Source organism: Lissotriton helveticus, chromosome 11, assembly GCF_964261635.1.
Source record: "Lissotriton helveticus chromosome 11, aLisHel1.1, whole genome shotgun sequence".
Classification (NCBI taxonomy): Eukaryota; Metazoa; Chordata; class Amphibia; order Caudata; family Salamandridae; genus Lissotriton; species Lissotriton helveticus.
Genome location: NC_136072.1, coordinates 419,872,220 through 419,895,391, shown reverse-complemented (window position 1 = coordinate 419,895,391; position 23,172 = coordinate 419,872,220). Strand labels below are relative to the sequence as shown.

At 42.3% G+C, this 23,172-nt stretch overlaps 1 protein-coding gene across 1 annotated transcript in view; it reads left to right on the top strand.

The window, feature by feature from the left end:
- LOC144792795 (eotaxin-like) overlaps window positions 1–22,465 on the top strand; it is a 125,135-nt gene extending 102,670 nt beyond the window's left edge. The window contains exons 3-4 of the mRNA XM_078667998.1: window positions 11,591–11,668; window positions 22,027–22,465. Coding sequence (XP_078524124.1) covers window positions 11,591–11,668; window positions 22,027–22,099 — 151 coding nt within the window. The 3' untranslated portion in view covers window positions 22,100–22,465. The remainder of the gene's footprint in view (window positions 1–11,590; window positions 11,669–22,026) is intronic.
- The last annotated feature ends 707 nt before the right edge of the window (window positions 22,466–23,172 follow it).

Sequence of the window (23,172 nt, the reverse complement as noted above, 5' to 3'; positions counted from 1 at the left end):
TTCACAAAATGGCAGCCAAATCCACTACTCAGAATGGTGACTCATGGGACCACAATCAAGTTTTGACTAGTGAATCACACAATATTTCCTGTGTTTTCCTGCCTCAAGGTTCCACCCAGGACTCCTCCTGTGGACAGCCACTTATTGTGCTGACCCCCATGCCTGTAAAATTTTTCATAGTACAAATATTCAAGGTGGTGGAAAAAAAAACACAGAGCCCTTCTCCAGCCAATCACGTTTGTGAAAAAAATTCTAATCCAAATGGCAGAAGATGCGTATCACTGAAGAGTGTTTTAAACAACAGAGATATACAACAGTGTTAATGTTTTATAGCCCACCCAGCACTTTCTTTAAAATGCTCATAATGCAAAACTACAGAATTGATTTACACCACACCAATACAAGTATGCATTCTCAGTAAAGTTCTCTAGTTCTAATCAGATGCCAAGTTTGGTGAACATCTCAACAAATACTGGCATGCTGGACCTCAGCTTACTATGCTAGGTGATCGAAAGATATGGTGCTGATCCGTTAATGTAGTCAAAAGTTATAGGCAAGTCAAAAATGCCTTTTCAATGGAAAGTGCGTCTGAACCCTAACTATACAGTGATGACAACCACTGTGAAAAATGCAGGTATAAATATCTTCCTTAATGTACAAATATGTGAAGTCAACAACAGTAAATGTTTTCTTGCGTACATATATTTACCTTTATGAAATAGTGGTAGTTGACATTGTGCCTACAATATGATGAAAGTTAAACTTTGATAATAGATTGAAAACCATATGAATTTTGCAACGTTACATTTTTTAGGCTGAATGTCTATTAGTGTGTCCATTAAATAATTAGTGTCATAAATCAACTTACACCTGATCATTTAAATTAAATATTGTTTTGTAGCACTTTTATACTGGGGTTATGCTTAAGGTCACTATGTATCAATTCAAGGAAAATTAATTCACAATTAAATAGTATCAAAAAGAGGATTATTCAACTATGTGTCTCTAAGATGTGGCAGAGGGTTGCTGAGCCATACTCCAGCATTATAGTTAAACAGCAGAGGTAGTCTGTATTCGACTTGAAGTTTGTGCAGACTCAGTTGCTGGAGTTGGTGGTCTCAATCTGCTTCCCAGTGGACAGGTTTAAGAATTTTAGATTTGTTTTAACATAACTGAACATTTTATTCCATTGCAGTACTTTATTACAGGACGCTTTTACTGATAATGCTATGGATCTAATCTGGAAGTACCCTGTTTTCACTGGAGAAACAAGTATGCTAAACAGTGGAGAGTAAACAAAATAACCCTTTTATAATCAGTTGGGCATTCAACAATATTCAGGAGTAGTGCCTTTTGGCTCCCTCTATTTTTAATTGATTTTGAAAATATTTTGAGAAGATGGTTTTAGTAAATGCAGACAATATTTTGTATAGCCATAATGCAAAATATGCTAAATATGCTGAATGGAAATCCAAAACTTTGCAAAATTTGTAAAAGAGACCATCAGCCCACATGGTCAAAGTCTTTCTAAGTACCCCCGTAATTATTGGGGTCTGTTTTTACTTAGGGGAAACATAACATATAGCTTCTAGCGAATAATTGTTGTTTAAGTCCATGAACCGGCCACGTAGAAACCCATTTTGATCTTTGTGGATCAAGAAATTCACCTGAGGTGTTATCCTGTTCGCAGATATTTTGGGGCCCTATTCACATAGCTAAATGTACACAAGAGTAAATTAACTCTTACACTTTTTAGTAAAAGTATTGCTTTTGGCTATTCACGATTTCTGTGTGTCACTTATTTACAAAGTATAGACTTACATGTACCAACACTTTGAAACAGGTGGTGCAGTAAAATTTACAAGTATAAAGTTCTTATTGACAAAAAGCACTCTGCAGTAAGTCCAGCACCACACATAGCCAACCACTACTTCTGCAACATCCTCCCATAGAAAATAATGGAAGAAAGGACTTTAAACAGAACTCCATAGCAAATAATGTCAACATTAATTTATTTTCCCTTTTAAAAATACGCAAATCAAAAGAAGGGGTAAACTGGGTTCGACCTCCTCTACAAGTAACTTTATCCAAAAACAGAGAAACCCACTTCTGTCAAGAACATAGATAGTAACTCGCTACTATATAAAAAAAATAGTTTTTCTTGTAAAACCTTCTCCCACCAGGGTTACGCACTGGTGGCATGCTTCATCATAGGGTTCATACCGATCCGCTACAGATCGGGTGTGGTGCAACCTACAAGTTGCGTGGCAGCACTATTTTCTTTTTCAATGATAAAAGATGTGTTTGACGAAGGGGGGTGGGGGTGGTGATATAGTTTAAAAATACCTGGCTGGTAGGTATACCATATTTTATTCCTACCTTCAGACGGTATAGTTAAAAGGATAGGGGGAGATCTAGGAAAAAACGTAGGTTATGATACTGATTTCCCAGCCTCTTGGAGAATATCCTACTGACCTTTGGAGATTTTAAATACTTTTAGCCTGCTGGTTTTGTTCCCTTCATCCTGACCCACGAGGACCTTGGGAAACAGACGGACGCTGCCGGGGCCGGGACTGCGAGACCCAGGGTGCCCAGCGCCTCAAGATCTCAGCGCACCTGGGTCTCTTCCCGCCCCCAACTCTCCTATTTTAACGTAGTGGTGAGCGCGCACGCGGGACGCGCGCGGGACATAGCCCGGGGCTAAGCCCGGGCAAAGGGCGGGCCCTCTGAGGCCCTCCGAGGACCGAAAGGACTGGACTGGCCGCAACCCCTTGCAAGTTTTATTAATTGTCTATTGTTGTTGTCATTGATGTGCTCTATTCTCGTATGGGATGTTATTGTTTAGTCTTTAGCACCACCAAGTGTACCAGTTTTTATTTTGGTAATATTTAACATTCCAGGGCTTGTTAATTTAGCATCTGTCCTTCTACTTTCTGACTAGAGTACCCCTTGATAGTTACTTGCTGGTGTAATACAATGTCATCACGAAAAACCCGTAGTCAGGCGGTGGCGGGGATAAAGAATATAAAAACTAAAAAACTTACAAATACTCTGGATAGCTTTATCCTTCGCACTAACACCCTAATTGATGAGGGTATTATATTGATGGAACGGAGGGTTTCTCAAGATTTGCTCAAGGCCAAAAGATCGTCATTGGGTAATATAGCCTTGGCTTGTACTCCGATTAAACATTTGAGTTTATCAGATACGCCCCAATCGTTAACCACTCATGTGACCCCTATATCAGTTGTGGCCCAGCCTCAATGTATAAATATACCTCCGGTACCCATACTACCAGTACCCTCAATTGAGTCCGCCACTCTCACTACTCCAGTGGTTACCTCTGCTATTATACACACAGACCCTTCACAGGCAGAAGGGCTCCCTGTAGAAGGCACAACATCCTCCCCAAAATCATCCGTTATAGAGGTGCCTAGTGATATTGTAGTAAACCAGATTACCTTGCCTTGTATGGGGAATTCAGTTTGTGTGGGAAATGGTTTACAGGAGGGAGGGATAAGTGTGGATGCCCCAGTTGACAATGTTAGGCCACATCGTGTATCCCACCCCCTGCCCCTAGAGGTACCTGACGTAACTGCTTCCGATACAAGCTTGGCTAGCATTCTTGATAATGGTAGCCTTGATGAATCTGTAGAGAGTGAAGAGAATGAGGATGCGCCCTTTTTTGATTCTCTAGCGACCCTTATTAGGTCCTTGCTTTTGCCCTTGGAAACTAGACTCCAGGGTATTGAATATCAACTTGGAATTATATCCAAGGACCTGAATTGTAAGGGGGAAAAAGCAACCCAAGTAATCCAGAAGAATACCCCGGGTACATCGGGAACCCCACTGCCATTGGCTAAGAACCCTTTACAGGCACCCAACCAGCAAACCAAGACCTGTCCAACCATTCCAACTGTGCAGAAGGTTGGTAAAGTGGTCACTAAACAAGTTTCTGCAGACGTTAATAAACCTCTGGAAAAAGCTGGTTCTACCGCTTTAAGCGCTGTCCCTCCTCCACCCCCAGTGAAGACACCAAGGGTACGGCGGAATATTAGTTTACCATCAGACGCCTGCCCATTTGTGATAGTGTTAACGGGTGTCCCTGAGCTTACATCAGACATCACCGAAACATTTTGGGGCCTTAAAAACAAAGTTTGTCACTGGTTGGATAGGAATTTCCCACCCCCTCCCAATGTCAATAAAAATATCCTTATGGTTGAGAGAGCACCATGGGTAGGAGAGAAAAAGAAACATCTCAAAGGTGACTGTGTGGTGATTACATTTGAAGATCCTTGTATAGTAGAGTTTATTTGCTCTGGGCATTGCCGTAACAATGACTCGGAGATCCTTGTTAAACCCCTGTCATACTTCTATATGCCCGTGGGGAACCATGATAATAGATGGAGTTGGCTAAGGGCTACCACACACGAAAATGGTAGGAGGAGACTTGAAACCCAAGGGAACATACGCTCCAATAATTGGGGAGGGGCCGCAAACGGAGACTGGCAAGAAGTCCGAAGAGGGAGAGGTAGACCATATAATGGTGGAAATAGGTTTAAGGAGGGATGGTTGGGCCCCCAGCTGGATTACCCTATTCAATGCTACAATCGTTTCAATGGCCTGCAGGAAGTCGATTGACTTACTAACAGGCCCATTGAGCGATTGGGTAGTCGGGTGGTGCAGGTTTTACCTGGAGATCAAGTAAAACCGCCCGTAGACAGAGTGGTTACTGCAGGTTCCACTAGCAAAGGTACAGATATTATTGAACCCATGGTTGCAACTGGTAACTGTACGCTAGATATAGCTACTATAGGACAAATGGAATCAAAGGCACCGGGTCCCTTTATCAATATTTTATCATGGAATATTGCAGGTTTAAAGAAAAATTTAGCAAATCCTGATTGGAATGTTTTTATTAACAAATTTGATATTTGTATGTTTCAAGAGACGTGGTGCCCATCCCCCGAATACATGAATGGTTATTCTACCTTTTATGTTCCAGCTGTTTCATTGGGGAGAGGGCGCCCCTCTGGTGGGTTACATATTTGGGTGAAAATATCTCTGAACTGTAGTGTTATCACTAACAAGTATGTTTCTAATGACATCTTACATATTACTTTAAAGAATTGTGCAGGGGGCTATAGTTATGAAATCTTCTGTATTTATGCTAGAGGCCTCCAGGGAGGGCTCGCTTCCCCAATATTGGAATTGTTGGATGTGAAGCTATCAAACCTCCCGACCAGATCTAAAATACTGGTCGGGGGGATTTTAACTGCACATTCGAACCTTTAGATGTAGAAGAAGTATTGGGGCCCAATGTAGTGGAAGGTAGACAGATCATACCACCATTAAATCTTAGCCCAATTAAGAAATGGTCATCGAGAGTTATTCAGATGAATGCCCTGGTGTTAGATCATAATTTATGGGCTCTTAATGGCCGTACAAAATCAGATCGCGAAGGAGCGATGACCTTTAATAGGTTGGGGTGCCCCTCTCGTATCGACTACATCCTCTTAGATGAACATTCCTGGCCCGATGTAATTGATATGGAGGTCAGGGAGTCCTCCTATAGCGACCACAACCCCTTATGTATGCAATTTAAGTGGGTAAGTGGCCACGATCATAGTTGGAAAACAGAGTTGATAACTAAAGAAGTTTTCCCTGTAAATAATAACCGGAAGCTAAAATGGAATGTGGTCAAATGTGATGAGGGGAAGCTCCAAAATATTAAGGATTTGGTATCTAAAGAAACCAGTAGATTGACAGCTCTAGTCTCCTCGCCAGTTAATCTAGTGGATCTCAGCTTGTCGATCTCTTATATTAATTTAATAAGTAAACTGGGAGCCCACTTTTGTAAGAAACCAACGGTAAAACCCCGCTCTAACGGTATTAAACCCAAAAGTAATCCATGGTACACGATTAATTGTAGAACCAAAAGGAAAGCAATTACTAAAGCAATACGAAGCAAGGATCCTGTGGCCGTCCGGTTGGCCAGGAAAGATTATTTAAGTAGTATAAAAATTGCTAAAAGAGATTGGGAGGAAGAGCATTGGCAGCAGCTGAAGGAAGCAGCATGTGGGAAAAATACTGTTATATTCTGGAAACTAATTAATGTTCTAGATAGAAAGGGAGCAGGACCTATTTTAAATCATATTACTGAACAGGAATGGTATTCCCATTTTTTAAAACTGTATTGTGAGGATAGCTTGGATAGCTCGATATCTCTATCAGCTACTATCCCCGAAAGTATGCCTTGTGAAAATTTGATCCCCAACACAGACTTATTTTCCCAGAGTGAAGTATTAGATGCCATCTCTAAATTATTGCCCGGGAAGGCCCCAGGCCAAGATGGTCTTCCAGGGGATATGTTAAAGTATGAACCAAATGTGTGGGCTAAGTATATATCATGTCTGATGAATCTGATTCAGGCTGGTCACTCTGTTCCTGACTCCTGGAAAGGTGCTGAGGTGATAACCATTTATAAAAAGGGCGAAAGGGATGACCCCGCCAATTACAGACCGATAAGTCTGATAGACATTATTCAGAAGGTGGTTGGTAGGGTGATCATAAATCGCACAGAGTCTTGGCTTGTGGATAAAGGCATTTTGTCTCATTTTCAGGCCGGGTTTAGATGCAATATAGGTGCAATAGATCAGGTCTTCAGATTTTGTGCAGTCTGTTGGAATTCAGTGTTAATTACTAAGGGCAGTCTATACCTGGCTTTCATAGACTTGAAGACAGCATTTGACGTCATTCCACGGGCTAAGCTCTGGTCGGTATTATCCGATATGGGTTTTCCTAGTTACCTTCTACAATTCATTATTAAACTCCATGAAGGGAATTATGCTAGGATTCGCTGGGGAACCCAGGGCCAACTGACTGAGAAGATTCCGGTAAATAGGGGAGTGAGACAAGGGTGTGTGATGGCTCCAACCCTGTTCTCCCTCTTTATCAATGGGGTGGTAGACCATTTGAGGGAGGACCCTGCTGATGCCCCCTTCCTTGCAGGAGAGAAAACACCCACTCTCCTCTTTGCCGATGACACCCTTCTCATGTCAAAATCCCCCATGGGTTTACAAAAACTGCTTGATCGTTTTTGCAGTTTTTGTAAAGATAGGGGGTTGTCAATAAATACTTCGAAAACAAAGTTGATGGTGCTGACTGCCAAAAAGAAACACAGGAAGGTAAACCTCTTGTTGAATGGCACTTCACTGGAGGTAGTAGAAGAATTTGATTACCTTGGAGTGAGACTTTGTAATAATTTGAGTTGGTCTGCCCATATCGCTAAAATGGTTTTAAACCTCAAAAGGGTTTCAGGAATAATTTCTAAGAACCAGCGACGATCCATTAGTAGACCCATAGCTCCTACCCTGACAGTTTATGAAGGGAAAGCATTGGCAGCGGCAGTTTATGGTTCAGAACTTTGGGGGGCGGAAAATACAAAAGCTTTAGTTGTGGCGGAAAATAAATTTATTAGAGATATGGTTTCGCTACCTTTATCGTCCCCCTTGAAACCTTTATTTTTGGATCTGGGTAAAAAATCAATTTCTGATCTGGTGCAAATTCGCCCCTTGTTATTTTGGGTTCGTCTTAGAAGGACCCCTGAACTTTTTAATTATGCCCAGGTTTTGGATAAGCTGATTAGTTTGAATGTAGCTAATAAAATTAAATGGCTCAACAATTTAAAGAGGCTGGTGAAATCAATAGGTCTGGAGGAGAGTTGGATTTCACAAATGCCACCCTCAAAATCAATTGTCAAAAAACTTTACTGGGATTGGGTTGTTGCAAAAGAACTCAGGAATCCAAACTGGGGTCATTTAACTAGTACCTTTCTTGACCACAAGCCCCTTAGAAAGTTAGAGCCTTTTATGGATTTCATCCAGGTCCCTCGCGATAGAACACTGTTTCTGAAATTCAGATATGGTATTTTACCCCTTAATTCATTCAAAGAAGGTTGGAAGGGATACAGAGGAACAGAGCTTAAATGTCCAGGTTGTTCCTGCCCGAAAGAATCACTAGGCCACTTCCTATTTGCATGTGCAGCTTACAAACAACCAAGAGAAAGGTGGTTGAAACCTGTTTGTAGGAATTTGGGGGTGAGGGACCATAGAGTAGCCATGCGTATCATTCTAACTAATGTCATTTCAATGCATATGGTTTGCGGGGTGGCCAAATATGTGGCGAATGCTTGGTTCATCAGGTCAAAACTTTTACCCGATGTCTGAATTGTTTTCATGTATAGCCAATTTTTGTTTTATATTACGGGTGGGAATATGTTAAATGTATTTCGGATATTGTATATTGTACTTTTATGAAACTTGTTTCGAATAAAGTAATTTTCATATTCGATTTCCCAAAGGTTTTTAAAAATAAGCATACTTTTAATTTAATGTTTAACAAACGAAATATAAATAACAAGTACATATTATTTTTAGGATAAAACATGTTAACATTGAAGTAGGATGTCACTAATTACAGTATTTTATGCTGCTCAGAAGTATGGTAGCTTTAAGTTTGCTAGTTGATCATTTGTTTATCCTAAAGGTTTCCTAGGATTGTTTTTCTTTACCTGGACGGCCTGATTCACAAATGGCTATTGTGTAGAAGGGCCATTAAGTCACTCAGTCTTGAAATTGATTGACTTACTTCAATGTCTTCAATGTCTTTGGAAGTTTGAGATGGGTTGGTGCTTTTCACATTTTCATTGATTATTTTCAGTAACAAAGTGTTTAGAAAGTTTAAAGAAGTGTGATCATGTTATGGTACATTATGTTTTTATGATTTTGCAAAGTGGCCTGCATTATCTTAATATTACTGTTTCATAAGATATCAATGTCAGTGCTGTTCAGGTTCAACTCCCTTAGAGAATGGTTGTACCAGACTTAGGGCCCTATTACGATGTCGGTTGGATGAGTGTTCAACAGTAGCAGGATGGAATCCGTCCAACTATTAGTCGGCGGTTCCACCCATAGTATTAAGGGCAGTCAGAAACACAGATTTTTCTATTGCAGCTTGTACAGCTACTGGAAAAGGTCCGCTAACACATGCATGTTTTCATGTGGTACCTGCCACATGGTGCAGGGATGTTTAGGGGGCACCACAGGTGCCGCCTAGGCCCCATAGCGGAGAGCCAGGGGAGAGGGGTGCCCTGCTAGGCCCCCAAATTTACTTTCTGCCAGCCTTTTCATGGCTTGTTGACCGCAATGAAAGGGCCAGCATAAAGCGACATTGTAATCACGGCAGCGGAGCCGGGGCTGGCTCTGCTGTCATTTTAGGATTACAATTCCTCCCCTTGCCCCGACGGGCTCCATGAGTCCATTGGTGGTGGAGCTGAATTCCCCCGTGTGGTTCCCTCCGACCGCCAGTATCATATACGGCAGTCAGACGGAAACTTATGATGTTGGGCGCAAAGCATCCAACATGCTGTTGGATGGCTTTCCACTCAACATCATAATGAGGGCCATAATTCCAAGAATAGTATGGAACCCAAGGCATAAGAAGACAGTGTACTTTGTCTAGATATCTAGAGAATGGCAGACAGTCTACCCAGAAATTGACGTTTATGCACCTTTAAACTAAACAGAAATCTTTTTAACATAAACTCTATACATGTAGCAATGCACAACTTTCCACTTCTCTCTCCATCCCTTGAAGGACTATGGAAATTCCACCAGCACCTGTAAGCCTCAGGGTGGTGAAGCTATACAAACAGCTCATAATTATCCCTGTTTCCGTTTTTTCTCCTTCACTGGCTGTCTTCCTTTGTGTTATGATGGAAAATTCCCTGCATGCCTCTGGAGAGCTGTACTGTCTTGCCCTGAACCTTTTTGACCTTGTTATTTTTCTTCAAATTTGCACTTAGGAAAGGGGGTAACCAAAGTGCACCCATATTTGAATAATAGGTGACTGCCCTCTCCACCAGGCCAAAAGAGATTTTTAATGGCGTCATCAGAATTAATCAGGCCTTTTTACATGTTCTTCTAAATTTGGACTTCAGGTCTAAACTTAGACTTTAGGTCTAGAGATAGACTTTAGGTCTAAAGTTAGACTTTAGGTCTAGCATTAGACTTAAGGTCTAAACTTAGACTTCAGGTCTAAAGTTACACTTCCCGTTTAAGTTTACCTTTTTAAATCGGAAACACTTACTTTTGAACCTCCAGTCACTACCCGATAATTTTAAATTAACAGTTGTGGTTACTATCACTCAACATTTGTAAAGCGCAATGCGGTCAACCTTAAGGGTATCTAGGCGCTGTGTCTCCTTCAAAGAGCCAGGTCTTGAGTCTCTTTCTGAAGTCTGCCAGTGAGGGGGACGTATGGAGTTGTACGGGAAGGTTGTTCCAGGACTTGAACGCGATGTAGGATAAGGAGCAGTGCCACTGTGGGTGCAGGGAGTGTGTGCGAGGGCAAGTGAAGAGGAGCATAGGTGTCTAGCGGATTGGTGGAAGTTCAGTCAATGGCTGAGGTAGGCAGGCCTAAGTCATGGAGGGCTTTGTGGGCTTGTGTGAGGGTCTTGAACTGGCATCTTTTCTGGATAGGGAGTCAGTGGAGGTTTCTCAGGAGGGGCGAAGTGGGTTCATTTGGGGAGGTCCAGGATGAGTCTGGCATTCTGTATGGTCTGGAGTATTCTGAGGAGCTGGCTGGAGATGCTGGCATGGAGGGCCTTGCCATAGTCGAGGTGGCTGGTGCGAGGGCCTGAGTGATGGTCTTTCGGTGTTGGTCGAGATCCGTCTGAAGATTCTGCGGACCTTGCGCAGTGTCTGGAAGTAGGAGGAGGCGACTGTGTTAACTTGTTATTTCATGGTCAGTTGACTGTTGAGGAAGATGCCGAGGTCGCATGCTTGGTCGGTCAGTGTGGGTCAGAGTTCTGCAGGCTACCAGCTGTAGTCCCATGCTGAGGTGTTTTTCCTAAAGATCAGTACTTCTGTTTTGTCGGAGCAAAGTTGGAGGCAGGGGTCTCTTATCCATTCGGCTACACTGATGATGGATTTGCAGCAGTTTTTTTGCATTGGCTGGGTCCTCGGTGAGCGAGAGGATCAGTTGAGTCCTATCTGCATAGGAGATTATGTTGAGTCCATGGGATCTGACAACGTCTGCGAGGGGGTCATGTAGATGTTGAACAGGGTGGAGCTATGGGCTAGTTGACACTCCTCATTTTGGGCTTAGCGTCTTCTGGTTATGCCTGCTGTCCATTATTTAGAATACATGTTATTATTCTTATGTTTTAGTTTACCACTTTTCTTTCATAAAATAAAGAAGCAGCTGGACATTCTATTTAAAATGCCATTTAAGAGGCCTTTTGCCTCATAAATGTGAATACCTCATTGAGTAAGTTTTAGTCTGTTCCAGCTTGTTACTCTGAGACAGTCAAGTGTTAACAGTGAGTACTTTGTCATCCAATTTGGAGTCCAACAGTACTCTGGCCCAGGATACTGACGGTAAATGTCTAGTTAAAGAACAGTAACCACAGACTGCTCTGGGATCCCAGAAACCAGGTCTCACACTATGTAAAAAATATGCAAGCCCCTCTCTGCAATATGAATATGCAATTATGAACTCATCTGTGTGTTTCATTCCTTTGGTCTAGATTTTACACAGATGTGATGGGACCCATCTGCTCTGATCCTAAAGTCCGCTGGGTTAAGCAGAAATTGAAAGAACTAAGGTAAGTGATTCTCTTCATTTTCATTTGTGGAATTTGTTTATAGAACTCCAAATGTCGTATTAGTATCCACAGAATGCAATACAATGTCTAAGCTGTGCTCTGCAGATGGCTTCATAAGGTATCTGCTTTACCTAACTTTAGAAATACATTGGCCCTGAGTTTTGCACAGTGTACAGTTATTTCGCAGTCATCCCTCAACAATGCAGCTTTCCCATATTGGCTTTTCAGGAGTAAACTGCTTTTTATTCTGACCACTAAGAGGGGCTGAAATCCAAGGTTGCCCGTGTGTGACCATGACTGTGCCTGGAAGAGATCTGTAAATACGGACATCTATCTTCCACAATGGTAGCTCAGTAAATCCCTCTACTTCTCAAGCAGGCAAACCCACCAGCTGTTGAACTCTAAAGAAGGCCATTATGGTGATTACAGGTAGAAAGATGTAAATACCATGCTACATTGCCAATTGTCCTAGCTGTGTGGCCATTGCAAACTATGCTTTCACTTCTGTTGCCTCTTTCCCCAGCCTTTATTGTGTCTCTAACTAAGCACAAGACAGCACACTAATTAATTTTGTTGCTATACCCATGTTGCTGTGTGGCCAAATTAAAGCTGTATTATAATAAACATCCTCTAAGGGTTTGATTTCATTTGATTTTACATTCAATAAACTGCCCTATCACCTGAGTGAGTCTCTTGGTGCTAAAACACTCAAAAAATTAAAGAAACATCAATTGTGGGTTGGAACAGAAACTGTCCAACATCCATTTTTGTGACCTTCAATGACTTTTAAAGCGGTCAGAAACCAATTCCACATAGATGGTGCCAGAATAGAAATCATCCAAAAACCTGGAAAGTTCTGTGAAATGTGATGATATGGAGTAGATCTTTACTCACAGAGAGAAAAGATCTTATAGTTATAAATGCTATTTATTTAGAAGCTTTGGTGTGAAAACCATGGATGGGTTTATGTATTATTCATAGAACTTTGAACATAATGCCAGCCCATATAGGAAGCCATTGAAGGGTTTCAGAAGGGGAGTGGAGTGGCTGAACCAGGGAACTTTTAAAGCCAGTTTGGCTATGTGATTTTGGACCACTTGTAACTGGTGTATTAGAGAGATCTTGTCAGTAGCTGAGGGATGGCAGATTGAGGGTTGATATGGCTATTTTTCTAGACGCCACAGTATGAAATAATAGAAGTGTCAGAGATTTCTCATAAAGAAGACCTTGAGAGTCCATTTGAACCTGAGCATCAAATTTGATGTGATGGCATCTGTGAGGAATCTGCTGAGATGTGCTTGACAGAAATTTTATAAACCTGTTGAGCACTATGCCTGTACTCCCAATATCTTGAGGTTGCTTTATCATAATTGTGTAGTCCACCCTGTTAAATTTAGCTAAGAAATGAAGTAATTGACATTGACTTTTATCACAATCAGCCTCCATGAGCAGTTCATCTACAACTGCCATGTCGCTGTTGCAATTAGGGGATGTTTAATTGAGTATATTCTAAGATGTCATTTGAACCTAGAGAGTAACAAGTCAGTCAAACAACAAGTTCTTTAAGAATTTTGTGCAGGGCTGGAAGCAGGCTAATAGGTCAACTGAGAGTATGATTATGAGGGTCATGCTCTGGTCTTTTTAATAGTGGTACCATTAGGTCCAGATTAGAAGCCTCGAAAGCTCTTACCTCCGGCAATGAAAAATTGAGACTGTTGAGAAGGATAAAAAAAGATGGAAAAATGAAGGCTTTAAAATTCTTAATCAGCCAGGCCGGAAGGGGATCTGTGGGGGAGCCGGACCTGCACTTAAATAAAAGGTTCATGAGTGAAATGTAATTGCGTGTTCTACAAACCAAGTACTGCAGACAGTCAGTTGCCATTTTAGTAGTGTTAGCTAAAGCAATACTATCTCTAATTGTTTCTGTGGTTCAAATAATGAAGGTGGAATTAGTAGAACTGGAGAAAATCAATTTGAAAGGTTTTAGTGAAAACCACCAAAATGCGTAAAGAGCCAACTGAGGACATCAGGTTGTGCCAGACCGGGACAAAGTCACAAGTTCAGGCTGATGTGACGGACGCGGGCCGGCTGCAGGGATCCAGTTAGCCCTGCTGAACAGAGTACCTTAAATCCTGGTTTAAGGAGAGTTGCGAGGATTTTCGTCAAAGATGTATCATGCAGCCAAAGTCATACATTGGTCCGAGATGCGGAGAAGCTGTGGTGTGAGGTTCTGCGTCATCTTCGAGGATCCAGTCAACCAGGGTTTGCGATTCGGAATACGGAACCGAGGATGCACCAGGCAATTGGATCGATGGGTCAATTCTGAAGAGCTGCAAATCTGCAATATAGAGTTTGGCGGCACCATCAAGGCCTGCCATCAATGAGGGATGCGAGGGCCTGTGCTGAGGACTTGTCATGCAGTTGCAGTTTGGATACTATGAAGGGCTGCGATGCAATTCAGGTCTTTGTGGTGGTTCCAGTCCACGCAGTAGCGGTGATGTGTTGGTTCTGCTCGGGTTGCACCACGCAGTAGAGGAGATATGCCATTTGCACTGGATCCACAGAAATGGGCAGAGGACCTTAGGCCCCCATCCAACAGTCCAGGACTGGGGTGGCACCACTTGGCTGGGTAGACTCGCAGATGGCAGATTCCAGGTGCTGGGTTAAGGTTGTTACAGCCTTCAGTCCCTGAGGCTCTAGTCAGAAGGCCAGCCAACACTCGTTTGGAGTCACTCTGGGGTTCTGGTTTCAAGAGATGTAGGTCCAGTCCTTCTTGTCCAGGCAAGAGGGGAGCAGGCAGCAGATCAGCACAGCAAGGCAGTAGTCCAGCAGGGCAGCAGTTCAGCAGAGTGGCAGTGCTTCAGCAGCACAACAGTTCCTATTGGCAGAGCATCCACAGGTCCAGAAGTATGCTAAAGAGTTGGTGTCTGAGGTCCAGTATTTATACCCAGTTATGCCCTTGAAGTGGGAGAGAAGCTTTTGAAGTACCCAGGCATCCTGACGTCCCTGCCCTGGGTCCAGACTAACTACAGGAGGTATGCAGCCCTTTGTGTGGAGGCAGAACATAGCCTATTCAAGTGCAAGTAGGCTTGGTCCAGCTCCACCCTCTTATCTGCCAGTGATGGCCAATCCAGGCACACCTAAGCTTTCTATTGTGTGTGGCTATGTAGGACGAAAACATAAAGCTCAGATGTCAGCTAGCCCCAGTCATGTGACCAGAGATAGGATACAGGCACTAATTAGCTAAAGCAGGAAAATGCCAACTTTCAAAAACATTTTCAAAATTGTAATTTAAAATCCGTCTTCATCATAAATTAGGATTTTTCATTACAATTCCAAAGACACCAAACATGAATTATTACCCTCTCCCATTTAGAAATGACTGCTTATTAAATTTATTAGGGTAATGCCAATGCTATCCTATAGGAGAGGTAGGCCTTGCAGTAGTGAAAAATGATTTTGAGAGTGTTTGACTACCAGGACATGTAAAACTTAAAAGTACATATCCTACTTTTTAAATACACTTCGCCCTGCCCTGTGGGCATACCCTAGGGGTGACATATATGTATTAAAAAGAAAGATTTGGGCCTGGTAAAAGGTTTATTTTGTAATGTCGAAATGGCGGTTAAAAACTGCACACACAGGCTGCAATGGCAGGTGTGAGACAGGTTTAAAGGGCTACTTATGTGGGTGGCGTAATAGGTGTACCACATTACCTGGGCTTATAAGTTAATTAAGTATGCCAATTGGGGATAAGCCAGTGTTACCAGATTTTAAGCAGTGAGCACAAGCACTTTAGCACTGGTTAGCAGTGGTAAAGTGTGCAGTCTTAAGGCCAGCAAAAATGAGATCAGCAAAAATGGAAGAGGATGGCAGATGGGTGAAGGGGCAGACCACCCTAAGTCTGACAGTTCCAACATGTGTCTCCCCCCCAGCTTAAAGTGGGGAGAACTATCCAACCCCTTGGGAGTTTTACTCACTAAGGCATAAGAACCTGGTCAGATCATTAGCATTGTCTGACCTAGGACGGTGTACCACATGAAAATTCGATTTGTTGTAGGGAGATGCACCACCTCAACAGTTTGGTATTTTCGCCCTTTATTTGCGTGAGCCATCTGAGGGGCCCGTGGTCTGTCTGAACCTGAAAGTGAGTCCCAAACAGGTATGATCTTAGCTTCTTCAGTGTTCAGACCACATCAAAGGCTTCCCTTTCAATCGCGCTCTACCTCTGTTCCCATTGAAGGTACCTTCTGCTAATGAAGGATACTGGTTGGTCTTGGCCTTCCTCATTTAACTGTGCTAAGACAACCCTTATGCCATGCTCTGAAGCGTCTGTCTGCACTATAATCTCCCTGGAGAAGTGAGGAGCCTTGAGTATGGGTGCTGTACACATGGCCTCCTTGAGGATATCAAAGGATTTCTGGCAGGTATTGATCTAGATCACCTCTCTGGGCTGCTTCTTAGAAGTTAACTCTGTTAAGGGGGCAACAAAGGGGCCATATTCCTTAACAACCCTTCTATAGTATCCTCTAAGGCCCAGGAAGGGCATCACCTCAGTCTAGGGGGATGCCTGGTCAGGAAAGTTCCAATCTTGGCCTGAAGTGGCTGCACCTTGCCCCCGCCCACCAAGTGGCCCAGATATACAACAGAACCCTGCCCAATCTGGCCCTTACAGGCCTTGATAGACACGCCCACCTGCTGTAGGACCTGAAGCACTTCCTGAAAGTGGTACAGGTATTCCCAGCTTGAATTTGAGACAGCTGTGTCCCCCATGTAGGCAGCACAAAATTCCTCCTTCCCAGCTAGAACCCTGTTGCCCAGCCTCTGAAAGGTGGTAGGGGCCTTGTTTAAGCCAAAAGGGCATCACTCCGAATTGGAAGTGGCCCTTTGGGGCTGAGAATGCAGACCTCTCTTTTGTACCCTCAGTCTGAGCAATCTGCCAGTACCCTGATGTAAGGTACTCAAAGGTACTCAGGAACTTGGCATCGCTCACCATGTCGATGAGTTGATCATCTTGGTGGATGGGGTGTGCATTAGCCATACTGACAGAATTGAGTCACATGTAGTCCACATAGAATCTAAGTTGTGGAGTGGTACCCGGTGGGGCAGCCTTGCATTCCAGCACCACAGGGACTGTTGGAGGGCTCAGTCACTCCTAACAACAGCATCTTGGTGACCTCCTCCTTGATATTAGCCTTCACCTTGTCTGACAACCTGTAAATCCTATTTTTAGCAATGCACAGTGTTGCACAGGTGTATGAGTCAAGGGGTGAGGGAGAACAGAGAGGAAAACACCCCCAGCAGCCACTCTGATGTTCTGCGGTCAGAGTAGGTGAGTGGATGACACCCTCCACTACCCCATCATGCTATTGGGTGGGCAGAAAGTCAGGGAGAGTCTTACTTTCTTCTTCCACTCCTTTATATGTCACTAGGAGCATGCTTACTTTGGATCCCTCGAAGTGTGATTTAAGGCTGTTCACGGGAAGCACCCGTTAGCAGTTTCTAGGGGTCTTGAGATCCACCAGGACTCCACAGGCTCATGACCCACACTTTCTCGCCAGGCTGGAACTCTCCAAGAGGGGCCTTCTGGTTATACCAGAGTTTCATAACTTTTTGACTACCTCAAGTTTGCTTTTTGCCTTCTTCCAGAAATGATGCATCATTTTGCTGAGGGCCAGCATGTAGTTGACTACCTCCTGAGTGGGTTTCCTGGGAGCTTGCTCCCGCCCTCTCTGACAAGGCTCAGAGTCCCCCCTAAAAGGGCTGCCATAGAATGGATCAAAGGGTCTAAACCCTTTGGGTGGAGCTCACTGAGTTGTACTCCGCGGAGTAACATAGAAACTCTGTGAAATTCCACAGAGTTATGCCCCCCCTTTATAACAAGTGTTGTTTTTTTAAGTAACAGGCTATTCCACTGATATCCCACTGGATGGCAGCATCTGACAAGGTACAGCGACTGATAGCACGATAGACACATTCATACAGTTTTTAAAGATCCCAAGACATCAATAACATTTTCAGCCAAGTATCATGTATACTACCTGCAACACAGAAATCCCTGCTTATAAGTTTGGACTCGAGGCACTGAACCTTGCTCCCCAACATCCCGACATGCACCATTAGTTAATGATTTTTTTTTGGAGGATAACCAAAAACGGTCACTTGTGCTCTTTAGTCCAACCTATGTTAAGGATGCTGTGCAACATTGCTTAAAGTGAAGAAAAAAGTGCTATAATGCAGCCAGCGATGACCGCTTCATGTCGCTAGTATTTTATTTATTTTCAGACATGTTGCACAGCAGTCTGTGCTGCTGTGCAACATGTCCAAAAACAGTGACAAAGCAAAAAATATATTTCAAAGGCTTTGCCAATGCTTGTTTAATAAGCTGGCTGGAAACCACCTCTATCATCCACTGCGTTTGTCCAACCAGTAAATGAGCGCAGAGAGACAGATGGGAGATTGAAGTACACACATGACAGCAGCAGTCAACAGTACGTTTTTACCTGCATTAGAATAGCTGGTTCTTTATTGGGTTGTGGAATTGTGGGCTGGCCTACATTTAGTTCCCTTTCTCCATCACAACACTGCAGGGAAGGGCACAAATGCACAGAGACACAGACAAGAGACTAAAATACACAAAGGGCAACAGCTGGGGTCTGTATGTGAGTCACCATGTCAGCATAGTGTTTTTGTATGGTTCAGCTTGGTGTTTGTGACTCTTGTGCTGACCGGCAACAATCTTGTTTCGCCCACTAACAGCAGGGGGCACTAGAGTAAATTAATTTGTGATAAAGAATTTTAAGGCAACTTTTATCAGTAGGCCCAATTTCAGCAGTTCTTAAAGTAGACCCTCCAAAGTAGACCAGGGTGAAATTGTAATTCCTCATCATTTCGGGGATTTCACATTACACTTAAATTGCAAAATTCCAGAAATTATGCCATTATGACCGATTTCATAATTATAAACCATTCACTGGAAAATCTTAATGCTAGAGCACAGGGACAACTCAAACAAACGACCAGACCATGATGGGCTGTTGTTTATGGCACTTGGGTTTTTTGCTGTAATTTTTTAGCACAAAATACCTCAGACTTATTTTGGACTAAAATATAGAGCTAAATGGCAGATTATTATTTCAAGTAATTTTGATAATTTTTCTGAAAATTCGTTTACAGTTTACAGTTTACAGTTTACAGTGACTGCCTCTAATTTTACCCTTGGATAATTTATAAATGTCGATAACTCGAAATAATTCTTCCCATATTGCTCATCTCTTGAGCAGTTTTGTTTTTGTATTTTGTTTATTCTCCACCTCTGACAGAAGTAATCTTAACTAAACCGAGAGAAAATGGGAAATCAGCATTATTTAAGATTATTTGGGTTGCCTCGATTTGCAAGTAACTGAGGGCCTGATTACGATGGCAGTCAGATGAGCGTCCAACTGCCATCGCCGCGGGCTGAGGACCATTCAACAGGACATCGGCGGTCCAACCTGCCCTATTGCGATATGACCGCCATGCAGGCAGTCGTAAAATGCCTTTTGTTACTGCAGCTTCGGCTTTGACCTGGGAAAGGGCCACAGCGCAAGCCGTAGTAGAAAAGGCAACTTTTCAAACAAACATCTATACTCTGTGTGCCAGGCACGATGTGCATGGATGTTTGAAGGGGCACCACATGTGCCCCCTGGCCACTTGCCAGTGGCCCCTGGGGGACATGGGCCCTGCTTGGGGCCCCCAAAGTCCCTTTTCAGCAGCCTTTTTATGGCTGAGGGACCACCTTGAGAAGGCTGTCGGAATGGACATTGTAATCCTGATGGCGGTCCCTGCGCAGGCACTGCCTCTATTTAGGATCAAGATTCCAAGCGCCACCCCGTCAGGATCAGTACATCCTATCGGAGGAGGAGGCGCATCCCCCAACAGTAAAGTGTCCGACCGCCTGCATCGTAATGCTGTGGTTGGCCAGAAGGGCTGTCTGTCATGGGACCACTACTGACGGCGTGTCGGTGGCGGTCCCACCGGCATCTTAATAATACCCTGAGTTGTGTTACAGAAGGTTGGAATACATACATATAAAAGCTTTTACATCTACTACTAGGCCAGTGACTTGCTCACAGTCCCAAGTAACTACTACACTAGAAACATGTCAGGCTTTCCAAATTCTGCATACCATTCAAGGTTGGGAAATGCCAGCCACTAAAGTAGCTGGCAAAGTAATTGATTAACTTTGGTAAAGTCAAGACCATACACATATTGCCAAAGACAAGGTTTAAGAAAAGAACTAGTATTTCATAAGACTTTAAGCTGGCAAAGTAATTGATTAACTTTGGTAAAGTCAAAACCATACACATATTGCCAAAGACAAGGTTTAAGAAAAGAACTAGTATTTCATAAGACTTTAAGCTTTATGGATGTCTACTTATGGAAGGGTACTCACTGAACTATAGCATATTAACAATTTGAAAGTTGTTCGCAATAGTTTGAATTTGTTTAATAGAACTTGTGATTTTTTGCATAATTGAAAGGTCCTTCACCACCCACTTGTAATTTCTGCATATAAAAATACAGGTATCAAAGTTAAAAATATAAATGCCCATCTTATTTTCTGGTGAGATAGTATGCAACCTGTTTGGTCTGTCCTGTGCATAAGAAAAGGGGATGATGTAGTAACATGATGTGTCTGGGCTGAGTGGGTGTGCTGTAGCAGGTTGAAGTTGATTGTAAATTTCTGTGAGAATATGATGATGCATGGAATGTTGGCATCTACGCACAGGTCAAAGCCTGGGATTGGGGGTGGAGGCGGCAATCTCGACACCCCAAAATTTTACATCAACAGAATGCCCAGAGTTTGATGAATCAGAGCAGGTGTTAGACCCCAATATCATGAGGCAATGTGTCTCCTTGGCAAGGCACCTGACAACACATCAAAATAGTCAAAATGCGGTTAATTAAGTAAAAGGGAACAATCAATAACTGATTTCTAGATCAGTGGAATCATTTAAAGGATTTATCACAAAAATTCATAACAAATATGGTACAGAGTCAATGCCATAAAGGCTCCTCACCAAATAGAGTATTACAGAGAACATCAAAATCAAAAATATTGTAGGTCCCAAGTGGGCAGTAAACCAAATGAGAAATGGACAGCATTCCTAGCTGCACAGGAAAGTTCTCCAGCACATCTCCCAAATCGAGATTTTTAATCTATTATTCTTGCATATGAAATCAGTAAACTGCAGATTCTTTGTGGTATTTTCAAATGTGTGATATTGTCAGCAAAACAGAGCACAGTTTTATTAAGCAGTATATTGGCCAAGCACCTAGTAGCTATCCCACTGCATTAATATTAGTTCTGACCACTCTTTCCTAATGGACTCATCTAGAATTGGTATAATATTTAGATATGTGAACGTAAGCAAGCTAATATGAATGAATAGGTTATAGTGAGCTAACAGAAGGACTTTGAAATAAAGATAAACTTTTGTCACAGACGGGGAAGATTCCTCGAGAACAGCAGGAATATGCAGGACAATGAGAATAAACAAACATGACTCTGCTTGACTGTTGTGCTGCAGGAATAACAAACAGTGAAATTTGCACGGGGAAGACAGAAGAGACATCTATTCTGTAAAACATGGCAGCGTGGCCCAATTTGAGGCCCAGTTGAGAAGGATCAGGAAAACACACTTCTATATTTCATAGGAAACTCGTTTTCAAGACAAGAGCGTAATATCAGTGTGTAAATGTGTAATTGAATGTAAAATCATATTTTCCATGTTGTTATAAGGATGTATGTCATCACAACGCATGCTTTTACTATGCATGCCTTTACAACGCAGGTTTTACAACGCAAGTCGTTACAACGATTTGCGTTGGGGGGCGCTGGATAGTGGAATAGTTTAATTTACTATTCTAAGTCCAGTCCCCGTGGATAGTAGGGAAGGTTTTGGATAGTAAATTATCCTACAGCGCCCTCCAGCGTAAGTCGTTGTAATGACTTGCGTTGTAAATCCTGCGTTGTAATGGTAGGGCGTCGTAAAAGTTGCGTTGTGATGGATGTTTCCCTGTTATAAAGCATAGAGACAGGTATACACAAAAATCCATAACAGGAGAAGATGACAGTTGGAGGGAGAATGGAGTCCTAAGAGGACCTGTCAAGCTGTTGCTGCATTCTAAGGTGTAACATGAAATAAAGAACTTACCTATTACCTTAATGGCTCCAGACTCCTGTATGAAGAGTCTGCCCTCCAAGCACAACACAACCACACTCAGAGCTTCCAAATGATCCATATCAACATCTTAATTGCTTTGCTTGTTTTAATCCTTACTAACCCCTTTTTTCATATTGTGTTTTTATTTAGAAAGAAACCTAAAAACGTCAAAAACACCAATGGAAAAAAGAAACGCAAGACACATAAAACCACACGCAAATAAGTGTGGATCCTAATGAGCGACGCCTCAGCGGAACACCGTATTTCATTCTATTTGTCTCATGTATACAATTTCCAGAAGGCGATTTTAACCCTGTGCCCAATGTTCTGGTGCATGCATAGAAATTGTTATACCTTTAAGCCAATTATTTCTTTGCATATGAAATTAATGATCATGAATGTTCAGGCTCATTATAGTACTGATTAAAGGTTTCTTTTTTAATTCTTGTTACATGTGTTTGAAATATTTACCAAGTAGATAATGCCTAAAAATTGATATGCTATCTTTGTTTTTCTCCTCACATATGATTATTGAATCTATTTGTCTCATATGTTGACTTTTCTGAAATAAAAAAAACAGAAGCCAAGACCCCAATTGGCAGTGTTTGATTAGACTAGCCATACATTTTTACTTTGGCAAAGCTTTGCTAGAAACTTCCACTTCTACTCTACCACTACATTGAACACATGGGTATCGTCAGTTCCCCTCATCTACTATTTTTTGTGCATAATAGAAATGAAGATTGTTGAGATATTAGATGTAGTGCTGGGTTGATTTTCCACGTTTTATTGTAACATGAAGTCGCTCTGCAGTAAAGCCAGCATACGAATCTTTACCAGCTAAAGGAGATTCTACATAATCCACAACAACATTCCAACTCTTAATAATATAACACTCCAGATGACTGCACAATCTAGTAACATAGGAAACAAATCACAACATACTTCTATAAACAAGCAGTAATGACTAAAAATGAAGGATGTCTCTTTCTCAACCAATCCAAACATAGGTGCCGGAAGTAGGGGGTGCTGCAGAAGCCCCAACATAACCATGATGGAGTTCAGAAGGTGAATGTGCAACACAAATACATTTTAACTTTAGTTTTATCTTATCACATTGCTGTGTGTCAGAGGCCAAATGTCAGGCTATGTCTGCTGACGAATGGCTGTCAATTTGTTTGACCTGAAGGTTGATGTTTACTTTTCTTTTTCTGAATGCAAAGTTTACTCTCTATGAATGCAAAGTTTTCTTTCACTGATTGCAAAGTTTAAGTATTTTGTAAATTGAAATATGTG